We start from the raw sequence: 14,826 nt of genomic DNA on the forward strand, positions 1-14,826 counted from the left end.
AAATGAGTATTAATTTTTTCAATTTTGTCATTATTTGGCATTGACATGTTTGTCATTTTTTTGTGATTACTATGATTGCTTATTAAAAAAAAATTAAATTGGACGAAGTCGTCTCAGAGGTGTATAATATGTTGCCTATGCAAAAATTGTCAGGCGTAAACAGATAAAAAGAACATCCTGTATAGTACTTGTAATTTAAGGCAAATACGTCTGCAAGATTTCAGAGTATTCAGTTTTGCATTTCTTGATTTAATCAATAAAATTAATTGACTCAGTCATTAATTTTTTTCAGAAACCCCGTATAAGCAAATCTAAAAAATATTAACGCAGTGATAAATCACAAGTATAGACTCACTCATCATTCTTTACACATTTAAGATAGCATTTTTTTAGCAAAATTTTGCGGCGGCGTCATCAAATTTTTAGGGGGATGAGCAAATACATTTTGATCAAAATTTTACCATGCTTATAAATTTAAAACATCTCCAAGATTTCAAAGCATTCGGTTTATTTTTTATTTTAGTGCAGCTGAATTAAAAATGTAAAAATTAAGTTGTTTATTTATTTTCGATAATCAGACCTATCAAAATTATTTTTTTGTAAAACGTATATTTTTCCTGTAATATTTTCGCGATAATTGACGATGCAGTTTGCGCCTTACCCAAAAAAAAATGGCAACAGTGCTGCCACCTATTACGGAATTCAAGAACGGTCTGGCATTCTGGCAACGCTGAGTTTTCTATCAGCATTTTCCATAGAGTGTGTTGTTCCCGTGATGAACAGAAATGTCATTTTGACATATAACATAATATAACCTATAATTTTTATCATTGTTGCTTTCTTTTGTGTGTGTTTGAACTTTTATTAAAATAATAATAATTTAAAGAGAGTTAAAAACAACAAACGAGTTTATACGGGTAAGAGAAAACAATTGTTACATTTAGGGTGCATAAATAATGGCTTCCAAAAATGCGTTAGTTTTGTTCATTTGTTACTTATTTACAGGTTGCGCAGAATTTCATCATGTACGATAACGATGAGAAAACTACAGATCAAACATGGTTAGGCACACCTTTGTTGGATATGTACAAAGGACAGGTCCCTTGGTGTTTTAGCACCACGCTGATTTCACCGTCCAAATATCATCATATTTTATATGAATTTCCTGCATCTTTAAAAGAACCTCCACAACCACATTACAATTCACATCCTAAACACTGGGAAGATGATTATGTTCGAATGCCTTATTCTCCGCACAGTTTATTTTTAGTGAAAGAGGTGTGTATATGTGTAATATCTATGAATCTTATTTTATTTGTATGTTTATAGAATGAAGAAGAAATTGTAAAACCTAGATGGGAGATAATAACGGAAGCACTCTCTCGGCCAATTAACTCTGTAAATGAACTAGAAAAAGCAATAAGTTGTTACAATAACAAACTTCCCAAGTTTAGCGCTTTACATCACTTTTTTCATGAAGTAAGTAAGTGTACTTGCTTACATTATAAAAAATTATGAGAATTACTTCAGGTTTTAGAAGAAGATGAAGCACAACACTTTTTCACACACTTATTACCTAAAATTATTCAGCTTGCCTTACGATTGCCTGAGTTTGTTCCAGGCAGCATACCGCTGCTGAAGAAAAATCACTCCAAATCAGTTAGTTTTAGTCAGTTGCAAGTGGCTTCTTTGCTAGCCAATGCTTTTTTGTGTACTTTTATATGGCGAAAAGAAATGGCTGGAACGTATCCTGGCATTAATTTTATCAAGTAACAAATGAGAAAATTTTAGTACTTTATATAATGTTATCATTGCAGATTATTCACAGCTGATGAAAGAATAAGTAGACAAAATTGTGTTTCAGAAAAATTAAAATGTATTCTCCATTATTTCAGACGAGTCACAGCAAAAAGTAAATAATAAAATTTGGATATTTACATTTCTCATATTATTTTGCAGACCCAGTTGGTGTTATAACATTTGAAAGAAAGTATGTACCAAAAAGTTACATGCCTAGATGGGACACTTTGGACAATAATTTAGGGAACACTAGAATTCATATAACAAGTTCTGGTACAATTGAAGAAGGACTTGGATTATTACAAGTTGATTTTGCAAACAAGTAAGTTTGTAATTTATGTAAAATATGTAATTTTAAAGTTTAAATTAAGGTTTGTAGGAGGTGGAGTCTTGGGTTATGGCTGTGTACAAGAAGAAATAAGATTTGTTATTTGTCCAGAACTCATCATCAGTAGGCTTTTTACAGAGGAATTGGGAGATGGTGAAGCACTTGTTATAACAGGTGTGGAACGATACAGTAATTATTCTGGTTATTCTGATTCATTTAAATGGAATGGAAATGTCAATGATGAAACACCATTTGATGAATATGGTAGAAGAAAAACCACTGTGGCTGTGATAGACGCAACACGCTTTACAAAGTCAAAAGATCAATTTCACTGCTCAACAATTTTAAGAGAATTAAATAAAGTATAGAAATTCTTATGTAGAAATAATTGATGAAAATAACATTTTCAGGCGTATGTAGGTTTCAGTAGCAAAGAGAAACAAAATTTGTCACCAGTTGCTACTGGGAATTGGGGCTGTGGAGCTTTCAAAGGGGACCCCAAGTTAAAATCCATAATTCAGTTAATGGCGTGCAGCGCCTCTGGTAGGGATTTAGTCTACTACTCGTTTGGCGACACTGAACTGAGGGATGATTTCTATAAAATACATCTGTTTTTGGCTAACAATAAAATACTGATCTGTAATTCTTGCTAACTATATATACATAGGTGTTTGTCTTATTATTTGTGTGCTTTTAGGTCAGTTGTGGAGGTACCTGTGTCGATTCTGCACTGCAAATTTATCTCAAGATAAACTGTACTGTTTCATACAACAGTGCCACTTTGATATGAAATCACAACCTACACTAAAACAGTTTTTATGTTTTAATACACAAAAGAGAAAAACTGAAGTTAATATGCCTTCATCATCCACTAATGATCAGGAATTGAAAAACAAGAAAAACACACCAAATTCGAAAGGCATTAAAACAAGTGAAATCTGTAATATAAATTATTCACAAAGTAAACAAAGTGGTAAAAATACAAGTCCTAAAAAGTACCCCGCGCTACCAATTTCTGTTGAACAGAAAAGTACAAAAAAATCTCCTATCAACAGTGATGAAGTAATTCAAATAATTGATATGATTGATGGTAGCAAGTCAGTATCCAAAGAAAGTAGTAGTGAAGAATTAACCTTGCTAACTGAAATTGATAGAATAAAGAAAGTTGATCAAAGTTCTTTTAGTAATGAGCCAAAAAAAGAATCAATAGAGATTGGCATGGAAGAGGATGTAGTTGAAGAACCCGCCAAACCTTTGAGTTTTATTGAAGATAAAAAACGGAAAATTACCGATTATTTTTCAAAAATGACAAATCATGTTAACAGTTATTTATAGTTAGTGTCCGAGAATGAGTAACTATCGTAATGGCATGTAGATTTTTTAAGAAAAGTGCTAGAAATAATTTAAATAAATAATTAATTAATCGTTATAAATAAATTTGATATAAAATATATTTTGTATTACGATTGCCATGTGTATTTTAATACTAAGCGCAAATACAGAACAGTAGGGAAGGTCGGGGATCATTTTGACCATTTTTATTCATAATTTTTTATATGCTCACCAAGACATCATAATTTAATCCTTGTACTGCTTTTCAAGTCACTGGAATCTTGGCTGTGTTCAACCATCACAATATTTTTTAATTTTTTCAAATAAAGTAGTACCATTTGTCCAATTCATCCGGAGTGGTGGGGTAAGAATGGCCACAGCCCGGGTATTGGTTGGACAGACTAAAAACCACAGGCTAAAGACATTATAACCACTGTCCTGACACATATCTACCAAATGCAATCATCCAGGTATTGTGTGGCACTCTCCGCGCGCAGTAGTGCCGACCACTCGATGCGGTCAGCTACATCGAGTGCAGTGGCGGGACCTGATACTCGCGTGTTTGCAAACTGATGTAACAAATAAATAATAAAAAATAATTAAATAATTATACACAAAATAAGGTTATGCGCCAACCTCTGAAGAATTCTTGTTATTTTGAGAGTTTCTAGCTGTATTAAAATGTTGTATCACCACATACTGTTCTAAATGATCTTCTCTAAAATAATTGTTGCCGTTAAAGCATCTTTAAACATGGAAAACGATCTTTCTCACATCACAACTTGTTACCGGTGCATTAGAGAAAATATTCATCAAATCCGAATATTTTTCACACAATGCATCACAAGTAAATTCATTAAAAGCTATGTCCCTCAAATTGTTGTAATTTGGGTTACGCGCCACTATAGAATTATTTTTTTTGTTAGTTTTGTACTTATATTGGTGCATCAATTCCTTTCAGCTGTTGAAATAAACCCTCAATTTTGTTAAAACTAATGAATTGCAATATTTTGTTAATTTTTCAACTTTTCACCTTATATAGTTTTTCTCTATCTCACAATTTTAACCTCAGTAATTTCCTTTGTTGTATTATTTTAATTGAACGTAAATTTCATGCTCTGCAGTGTTAACCTCACATAATATTTTTCTTTACACAAGTTTATTTCCCACCAGATCTTTTGATGTGTCCATCGTATAAACTATCTAATCAACTTTTAATCTCACATAAGACTTATTTGTTGTTTAAAATTCCACAAGATTGTATGGCGAATTTAAATGTTGTTTATTGCTGTTTTGAAACTTTAACACTTGCTCCGTTGTTGTTAATATCAGGGTCATAAGATATTGAACATTTAAAATGGAATTGAGGTTAAATAACACAGAAAACGCGGCAGAAGGGAAGTGCGGTTCCTAGTCGAGCTGGCCAGATTTATCGCGTCACCTGCACAAAGGGTACAGGTTTGGATAGATTCAGGGGCGGTCGCGATGTTGTAGCCCTGTCGGCTTCCGTTCTTAGCCGAGACCCAAATGCGGATCTGCGATCGTAATGGCCTAGTTTCGGATGGCATGTTCGTCATGGAGATGTGCTGTGTGGGTAGGCTTGCGATAGATAGAGTCACCGTCGTGGGGGGAGAACAGCCCCGACCGGTAGCCCCAAACTCCGCTTGTCCTAGAACGCCCCAGGGATATTTTTTTGTGCTCCTGTTAGGTAACTGCCGTAACTTCAAATTTGACGCCACACACCCGTAATAACTTGTGTATTTGCATCCAGTTACTTTAATTCAGATTTGCTTTGTTTTTATTAAATTTGTGATATTCAAACATTTGCAATGATTCAAAACATTAGCGTAGGGTTTTTGTACTTATTTGGTTTTCATATGTATATGTCTGTCAATTCGCGAGTGTCTTTTCAGTTATAATATCACAAGAGCATAGAAAATAATCGAAAATACTGACCGATTAACGAGACTTATAATCTGAAAAACCACGAGACCGAAGGTCGAGTGGTGTTTCTGATTATTGTCGAGTTAAGAGGTTAGTATTGAGATTATTTTCTAATGCTCGAGTGATATTCGTTACGATTATATAATGAATTGACAGTATACTAATTACATTTACACTAAATTAACTTTAATTATTATGAAAATGAAAAATACAGTTATTATAATAAATGTTATTTGTATTAAGAGGTTCCTGCTGTTGAAGGGAGGACGTTGATGGCACTGATGACGACGAAACATTTTGATTGTTCCGAATTTGATTGATGATTTTGGTATGATGCTGTTCGTTGAGTTTTAAGTATGGTTTCAACGAGTTTGGTGTAGAATGACCAGTTACTTTCATAATCTCTTGCAAATTTGCACCAGCATTTGCTAATATACTCACTGCGGATGAACGGTTAGAATGGTTGGTGATTCTTGCCTTTTTTGTGTCTATACCAACATTCTCTGCACCTAAACGTGTCCATTTACTTATCTGATTTACGCCAACAGGGCAGTTCTTGTACCAAACCTTCCAATTATTATTTGGTGTTAAAAATAACCGGTTCGTCTTGATGTTCGGGGTGCGCTTGAACATCATTTTTTCATACAACCTCACTGGACACAAATCTTCATTTTCTTTGTTGAGTGTCAGCCACTTGCTGTCGACGAGATTTTTGTCGCCTCCTTGAGCTGTTTTTCCAAAAATTGTGTTGTACTCCAAGGGACCCGTTGGTAAGCCGTAATTATTCAATTCCTTTTTAAAAAAATTAACCACACATGATGCTGCTTCATTTCCACGCCAGGCCAGCTCCACAGCTGCAATTTGATAAAAATTTTTCTGTAAGTCGTCGGACGAATTTTCGTCAAAATTCTGGATGATTTTTAGAATCTCGTCTCTTGTTAAAGCCGCAGAACTAGCTTTCCTTTTTTCCGGTATTAATTGAAGTTGCTTTCTTTTCGTTGACCGAGCTTTACGGGCCCCTTCAAATGCCAAATCTTTGAAAGGATCGATTTTTCGATTGTGGTTTTTGAAGTATTGTTCTTGTAAAAGCTTGGCACTCACGTTCCATAGTTTTCACAACTCCTTCTTTGTAGTCTGACCCATCTTTCCGTTTCATATTAAACGCCCAGTCCTTCAAGATATTTCCCAATTCATCATTAGACGTCCAGGCCGTTAACTCATAGTTCCGTTGCTTGCAAAACTCTTGAAATTGTTTCCAAATGTAATTTTCCGTTTTTGTTGTATTCAATGGCTTTAAGTCAATATCTGCCGAAGAATTTTTACCAAAACGATTCATTTCATTTAAATTCAACAAATTTAATTTAATGACAAATTTGCTGTTTATTTACTCTCTACGTTACTATGGAAAAAGGTAAGTTGAATACTAGATTTTTGTCTAGAAAGACCTAGCGAAACACCAAAACGATTATATAACGTCGTCAAGGGTATGATCGATTACACAGGCCTGCGAAATATAACTTTTAATTTCCCTTTTAAATAATATTGTTTTTTTTTATATATTTATGTATGCCGAATTAAAATATAACTCTAGTTTTTTTGTAGCACATCGAGATTTATTTTTATGTAGGCCTAAATATTCATAGTTTTTCAAACAATTTTTATGAAAAAATAAAATATAAAGAATATAAAATTGAATGTTTATTTATTAAATGAACTAAATTAGTTATAAACAAGATTTAAAAAAACAAATAAATCAAGAAGCTTCTTTTTTTCTTTCTTCAAAGCTATGATTTAAGCGTTTTCTCTTGTATTCACGATAGGATATGTTATTGCTGTTACATTTTTCGCGTTATATCTTTTTATATTTGAACAGCAAAAGTAACAATCGTCTGTATGATTTTGTGGCTCCATCCAAATTATTGGTGTCAGCAAACTTAAAGATTTTTATTTCCTTTTGACCATTTGCGCGGTGCATGAACACATTTTATGAGGTACCCATTTTTTATCTTGGTTTTTTATATTAACTTTAAAATAACTTTCGCATAGTTGTTCGATAAATTCAGAAATAATTTGTTGTTGTTTTTTGATTAAATAAGTTCTGCAAGTGTAACAGAAGTTATCTGAAGAATTAACCCATTTCTGAGAAGACATTAGTAATTTTCGTTTGAATTCAGGGTAGTAAGCGCATAATGAACACAAATAACTCTTACTAAGCTGAACACGAAATGAAATATCAACACCATTACCCATACATATTATTACCACAAAATCTAGAAGCTAATTTTTATAGTACTAAGAACAAAACTGAAAAAAATATTTTTTGCTGAAACTGTACGTGATAGAAATTTTTGCAATTTTTTTTTATACATGAGTATCTAAGACCTACCGAAATTACTACTTGATTTTGTTAGGGGAAAACCATCGCAGGCCTGTGTTATTAATACGTTGGTATCTAACGAAATTAAAGAATTTGATTGGTTTAAAGAATCATGAATTATATAATCTTTCATATTTTTAAAGTGTTTCATTTGACATGTAATATGTGGGTGAGTAAAACCCTAGGGGGTTTTTGGAGATGAAAAGCGATGGCGACTCGGCCCTCCTGGGCCGCCAGAAGGGCACGTCCGAGTCACCTTCGCTCGTCGCTTCTTTTCCTCCTAGAGAGCGGTGTGAGTCTAGCCTCCCTCCCGAAAATTTTGTCTATTATTTCTTGCGCTCTCGATTCACACGCAGTATATGCTCACTTGTATGAAAGAACGTCTTCCCGCCACTTAAAAAAAAACACAACGTAGGTTTCCTTTTGTTAGACGATCACAGCCAAGGCCAAATTTTGAATTTTTCGCGGGCCTTCCAAACTTTTTCAAAGTCAATTTAAGGCTGGAATGAGAATAACGATGATAACTGCATAAGGAGAGAAATCTTTAATCCTGCCGTCAGGCCACGATATTATGAATTTTGTTAAATTTAACTGCCGTAAATAAACTATATTAGCAATCTTGTGTGAAGAATTAAGAAATATTATAACGTTAACACTTAAGTATTAGCATCCAGAAACCTTATTCATAATTAGACAAACAAAATCAAACGAGTTCTGACTAAGTGAATTCTCATGAAAACTCCTTAAGTGTGTATCTAAACAAATTCCTGACGTAAAATTGTGTTAGAACTAGTTAACGATTAAACTCCTAACATAAACTGTGAATTTACAAATAATAAATCAAATTTACACGTTTTAGGGTCGGTCAAAAACCAACTAATTTAACCTTGCTAACTTATCGCGTCTTTTCACCATGCTTTCACAAACAGAATCAAACCAATAATTGTAAGCGGCAACCGTTTATGCTGACGCCAGTAGTTCCCCGACCTTCGAGATGGTGGTGATGACGTCACCGCCTTGGGCGACGCTGGAGGGGAATGAGAGGACGTCAGTACCACTTCGGACACAAGCTGTGCACGTTGTTAATCAATTATATTTTCAAATAAATTCGTAAAAGACTTTTCTGGCTTATAGAGCAGCGGTGGGATAGCCTTCCGCTTTATCCGAAGTATCTGGTGCGTTAAGTGACAAAGTTTGGTTAGTGTAAAACTACGATTTTTATTTTGTGCGTGTTTGTGCGACAATGAGCCGCCAGTACGCAGAAAAACGAAACCGAGCGCGTCGATCGGATTATCGCGACGAGGAAACGTCCCGTCGGCGATCCCGTTCAAGATCTCGGTCAAAATCCCGATCAAGACGGCGTCCCAATAGCTCGCATAGAGAAGTCGCCGAAAATACCGCCCGACTTCAGAAGTTGGAGACGATGATAGAGAATTTATTGCGACGTGATTCCACAAGCAGTGAACCCAGTCAAACGCTGGTGAGGATGACGGTCAAGAGTGATTGCATCCCACAATTTACGCCAGGAAAACCGAACCAATCAGCACTCAAGTGGGTCAATAAAATCGATCAGCTCGCTCAAGTCAATAGATGGGACGAAAGCACCACAGTTCAGCTGATGCAGAACCGTTTAGCGGGACTCGCCCGCTCATGGTATGAAAATTTGACCACTTATACGTACTCGTGGAACGAATGGAAAACGCTCCTTGTGAAAACGTTTCCCGATCAACATGATTTTGCTATAACATTGCGCAATCTGGTTCAACGCGAAAAACGGCCTGACGAACCGATGACGCAATATTACTTTGATAAAATGAATTTATTACAAGCGTGTAATATTGGCGGCCGTGATGCAGTTTCGTGCCTAATCGACGGTTTAGGTGATCGTACTCTGCAGAACGGTGCAAAAGCAGGGCGGTACACGGCCCCTGAGGAGTTATACAGTGAATTTCTTTCATTGCTGGGAACGGACAGAACAGACAGCAAAAATGAACCTTCAAATGTGGAAAAAGAAAAATCCACTAAATTTGATAAGAAAAGATTGGGACCAAAAATGAATTCAAAACCAACTTCTACGTCGTCTCATTCAGTAAAATGTTACAACTGTCATGCTGTGGGGCATATTGCCACAAATTGTCCCAAGCCAAAAGTAGAATGTAGAAATTGTAACTTGCTGGGTCACGATACCAGCAAATGTCGAAAGACAAAGAGATCAAAGCAGGGTTCTAGGTCAGAAGTTAAGATAGTAGACTCAACGAAGGCCAATCAAGAATGCTACTTTGTTGAATGCAAAGTCAATGACGTTCTGGTACAAGGATTTATCGACACCGGTTGCAGCATTGTGACAATTAGAGAAACTACAGCGACTCAATTGAATCTGAAACTGTCCATATCTACTCAGTGTATTAAAGGTTACGCGGGTGGTATGACCAAGCCCTTAGGAAAAAGCACGATAAAGTTAGAAGTAGATCTAATGAGTGCCGATGTTACAGCCCATGTTGTTCACGATGATGTACAAACCGTTCCGATTATTGTCGGCCAAACCTTTTTGAATCAATGTAATTGTACGATGGTACTCCGAGATAATCAGGTACGGGTTTTTAACAACGCCCTTGCTGCGCTTCCAGCTCTAGATGAGTTACCGCCGCAAAAGATACACTTGAGGTCGAAGATTACTACTGTTATTCCACCTCAAACAATTGCTTTCATGGAAGTATGTTGTGAGGAAGATTACTCTGGTGATGTTTACTTGGAACCGACAATGAGGCAGCAACCAGGATTCGAATACACGATACCTTGTTGTGTGACGTCCACTGCTGGAGTGATTCCCATTCACAACTACTCGCAGAACGCCTTAGAATTCAAGCAAGATCAGCTATTGGCTCGTGGTGTGCCAGCAGAAGAAGAAGTTCTTCTAGAAGGGGTAAGCAATTTGACTATTCATGCATGTAACCTACAACCCTTCCAGTTAAACGATGTATTACCACAGTTAGGCCCAAAATTAGATAGTAATGAGCAAATGGAAGTATTAAATTTGTTGAATGAATTTCGGGACTGTTTCGCTGTGGGCACCGGTGAGTTAGGAAAAACCAACGTCACCGAAATGCACATTAATTTGCATGACAATACGCCTGTTACATATCGCCCATATCGCCTCTCGTACCCTGAGAGAGAAATAGTAAGACAAATCGTCCAAGATCTAGAAGAGAATGGGGTCATACAAGCATCCCAGTCACCCTATTCCAGTCCAATACTTCTGATAAAAAAGAAGACAGGCGATTATCGTATGTGCATAGACTACCGCGCCTTGAATTCGAAAACGGTAAAAGATCGATACCCTTTGCCACGAGTTGATGATTATTTAGAACAAATGCACAATAGTACTTATTTTACGACATTAGACCTTGCTCAGGGATATCATCAAGTAAAGGTAGCCGATGATTCCATTCCAAAAACCGCATTCATAACTCCGGATGGACACTACGAATATTTGAGAATGCCATTTGGCCTAGCAAACGCTCCTGCGGTTTTCCAACGCGCAATTAACAGTATTCTTGGACAAATGCGGTTCAAAACTGCTTTTGCGTACCTGGATGATATTCTTATACCATCCCAGACTTTTACAAAGGGTCTAGAATCTTTACGAGAAGTACTCTCCTTGTTTCGAAATGCTGGGATGACATTTCGGCTTACTAAATGTCATTTTTTTTATGATAAGCTTGAATATCTAGGACACGAGTTGAGTTGTAGAGGCGTTCAACCTGGCCAAGCAAAGATTCAGGCTGTAAGTGAATATCCTAAACCGCGAAACGTGCACCAAATTCGGCAGTTTATTGGGTTGACATCATATTTTCGACGGTTCATCAAAGGTTTTGCAACGATAGCTAAACCTTTGACTAACCTGACCAAGAAGGACGTACCCTTTTCGTGGACAGAGCAACAAGAAGACGCTTTTCAAACCCTGAAGCGCAAACTAGTTGAACGGCCGGTCAAGACGTTGAAACTCGTAAGTCAAAAATATTGGTTTTCCAAAATGAGAAAGTACGTTAAGCGCTATATATCCTGTTGTCTGGCCTGTATGTATAATAAGGAACCGACCGGAAGACAACCAGGATTCTTACATCCAATTCCGAAATTTGATGTACCGATGCATACCATCCACATAGACCATCTGGGTCCTTTTGTTACTAGCTCTCGCAAGAACACTCAACTGATTACGGCTATCGATGGGTTCACAAAGTTTGCTTTTCTCAAGGCGGTCCGAAATACATCGGTAGGTCCGGTGTTGACGTTTTTAAACGAAATCTTTAACTTGTTTGGCGTACCCCAACGAATTGTTTGTGATAGGGGAGGTTGTTTTACGAGCAAACGATTTGTCGAATATTGCCGGTCATTGGGCATAAAAATTAATCATAACGCTACAGCAACCCCACGAGCGAATGGTCAAGCCGAGAGGTATAACAGAACCATTTTAAGTGCCTTATCTACTTCTTCGGATGATGAAACTAAATGGGATCAAACCATTGCGCAGATCCAGTTTGGTTTAAATACGACCATCAATAAAACGACCAATAAGACTCCTTACGAATTACTTTTGGGGTACAGGCCTCGACAAGCTAACGATTCATTTCTCAGTGCCAAAGTCTGCACAACAAATTATGATAGCGATCTAACCAAGACAAGAGAAAAGACCAGTCAACGAATTGTTGACAAGCAAGATCAACAAAAAATGCAATACGATGCAAAACGAAAGGCAGCCCCGGAGTTCCGAGTTGGGCAACGAGTTCTAGTCCGGAAAGTAATCCCGGCAAACGATGGGAAAAGTAGAAAGTTGCTACAAAAGTACAGTGGCCCATACGAGATCTTGAAAAGACTAGATTCCGATCGCTATGTGGTACGTGATCTCCCTGGCTCAACACGCTCGCGGCGACCTTATGAGGGTGTCATTTCTGTTGACAAACTTAAGTTATACGAAACGTTGACAGAAACAGACGAGAGTCGTAGCGATGGCGATGAGTCTGATGACGTGCTGGACGCAGCACGTACAGCAGAATAGGATACGAAAATCATTTACTTTTATACAAGCTAGCAAATACGTTGCTAATACGTTGCTTGTATACGTTTCTATCATTTGTTTGATACGAATAGCAAATACGTTGCTGATACGAACATCATTTACTTTTATACAATCTAGCAAATACGTTGCTAATACGTTGCTTGTATACGTTTCTATCATTTGTTTGATACGAATAGCAAATACGTTGCTGATACGAACATCATTTACTTTTATACAATCTAGCAAATACGTTGCTAATACGTTGCTTGTATACGTTTCTATCATTTGTTTGATACGAATAGCAAATACGTTGCTGATACGAAAATCATTTACTTTTATACAATCTAGCAAATACGTTGCTAATACGTTGCTTGTATACGTTTCTATCATTGTTTGATACGAATAGCAAATACGTTGCTGATACGAATTAACAAACACGTTGTTAACACACCGTCCCGATACAAGTTAGCTGCATATGTTGTGGCAAGTACGTTGTTACAGAACAGTGCTATTACGAGTTAGCACTCAACGCTACCTATACGTGGCTCGTGGACGATATGACTCGATCATATCCGACACATTGCCAAAGTAATTAATCGATTTACCCAAGCACTTTCTAAGTCGATTTATCAACGAGTAATGATGTTGATTATCTGACGCTTGCGACTTACTACGACAACGAACTCTATTGATGGTGTCTCATATATTGAACATTTATTGATACTATTGTGTTTTTCTTAGGATGCGTCTCCACGAGGACGTGGTGGATGGCGCGTGGCCGAGCTGTAAGCGGCAACCGTTTATGCTGACGCCAGTAGTTCCCCGACCTTCGAGATGGTGGTGATGACGTCACCGCCTTGGGCGACGCTGGAGGGGAATGAGAGGACGTCAGTACCACTTCGGACACAAGCTGTGCACGTTGTTAATCAATTATATTTTCAAATAAATTCGTAAAAGACTTTTCTGGCTTATATAATGACGCCTCTCATTTCCCTCCACAAAGCGGCCATCTTTTCTACCAACCAACCCTCTAACTAAAATCCTCAGCCACAGATTACGGATACCAGATGGTTCACTTGTGGGCGTAACTGTCCGCAAATTTTCCGTGCGCATGACACTAAAATTGGTTCAGCACTTTTAAATCTCTTTGAAACTGGTTCGACAGATTAACACGCAAAATAATATTTACAATGAAGCAGATATAAGATAAGGGAATAAATAACATTACAAGGATTAATTTCTACGTTTTTTGGTTACGAAGGGATTTTTTAAAAGTTTTAAAATAATCAGAAAATTAGTTAAATAAATACCTACCTGCATTAAACTCTATTATAATATCGTTTAGTAAATATATCTTGTCTATAATGCCTGATTTTGTAAATGAATAAGAGAATAAAACATTTTCCCTTCTTTTCCTTTAAACTCGTTTCAGTCTTAAATAACCACCAAAAATCGAAGATCACTATAAAGACGAGTAGGTTAGAAAACTGTAACAACAAAGTTCAGAAAGGCAAGCGCAGCAAATTTCATTAACTATTCCCTCCAATTCTTCTAACTTTCGGTAACCCTTTAAGCCGTATAGTTAAAGAAGTTACGTTTATTCACCATGCAAAAATTTTAACACCACTTTCTTGTTAGCACTATATTCGAGAATACGTGTTTTTTACGCTCTAAAATTTTTTAATGCCGATGCATGTGTCCGCAATTCTTTTCAGAGGAAATTGTGAAATGTTAAGCATTTGTAATAATCATAAATCATTTTGTGTGAGGCAAATAAGTATTTTGTTCGTTTTTTCTTCACTTAGAACCTCATCCCTTGCATCATCGCTGTAATTTTTCTCTGACCGCCGCACTTTTAAATTCAAAGCTTGCGAACCAATTTTGGTAGAGCGTGCGTAGTAGCGTGAATACCGCTTGAAATCTCGGGACACCGAATTCAAAGTGCCGACAGCTGAGTGAACTATCTGGTATCCGTAATCTGTGCCTCAG

The 14,826-nt window shown here is 36.7% G+C and overlaps 2 protein-coding genes across 2 annotated transcripts; both read left to right on the plus strand.

Annotated features, from left to right (window-relative positions):
• The first annotated feature begins 774 nt into the window (after nucleotides 1–774).
• Nucleotides 775–3,598, plus strand: LOC135129127 (poly(ADP-ribose) glycohydrolase-like). The gene is made up of 9 exons (XM_064056208.1): nucleotides 775–917; nucleotides 1,006–1,278; nucleotides 1,330–1,479; nucleotides 1,531–1,769; nucleotides 1,818–1,912; nucleotides 1,960–2,122; nucleotides 2,172–2,490; nucleotides 2,539–2,767; nucleotides 2,826–3,598. The coding sequence occupies exons 2-9, from the start codon at nucleotides 1,024–1,026 to the stop codon at nucleotides 3,461–3,463; spliced, it is 2,088 nt and encodes a 695-aa protein (XP_063912278.1). The 5' UTR covers nucleotides 775–917; nucleotides 1,006–1,023; the 3' UTR covers nucleotides 3,464–3,598.
• A 5,153-nt stretch (nucleotides 3,599–8,751) lies between these two features.
• Nucleotides 8,752–13,747, plus strand: LOC135128939 (uncharacterized). Its single transcript, XM_064056018.1, has 2 exons — nucleotides 8,752–10,704; nucleotides 13,579–13,747. Exons 1-2 carry the CDS (start codon nucleotides 9,025–9,027, stop codon nucleotides 13,624–13,626), a joined length of 1,728 nt encoding a protein of 575 aa, XP_063912088.1. The 5' UTR covers nucleotides 8,752–9,024; the 3' UTR covers nucleotides 13,627–13,747.
• Nucleotides 13,748–14,826: the final 1,079 nt, after the last annotated feature.

This window comes from Zophobas morio, unplaced genomic scaffold (genome assembly GCF_036711695.1).
Source record: "Zophobas morio isolate AGI-343-1 ecotype UQ-CSIRO unplaced genomic scaffold, CSIRO_AGI_Zmor_V1 ptg000014l, whole genome shotgun sequence".
Taxonomy (NCBI): domain Eukaryota; kingdom Metazoa; phylum Arthropoda; class Insecta; order Coleoptera; family Tenebrionidae; genus Zophobas; species Zophobas morio.

Coding starts and splice junctions, on each gene's coding strand:
- LOC135129127 (XM_064056208.1), top strand. CDS start 1,024: ATGTACGATAACGATGAGAAAACTACAGATCAAACATGGTTAGGCACA. Junction 1,279..1,329: donor GTTTATTTTTAGTGAAAGAG/GTGTGTATATGT, acceptor GTATGTTTATAG/AATGAAGAAGAAATTGTAAA. Junction 2,123..2,171: donor CAAGTTGATTTTGCAAACAA/GTAAGTTTGTAA, acceptor GTTTAAATTAAG/GTTTGTAGGAGGTGGAGTCT.
- LOC135128939 (XM_064056018.1), top strand. CDS start 9,025: ATGAGCCGCCAGTACGCAGAAAAACGAAACCGAGCGCGTCGATCGGAT. Junction 10,705..13,578: donor AAGAAGTTCTTCTAGAAGGG/GTAAGCAATTTG, acceptor TGTTTTTCTTAG/GATGCGTCTCCACGAGGACG.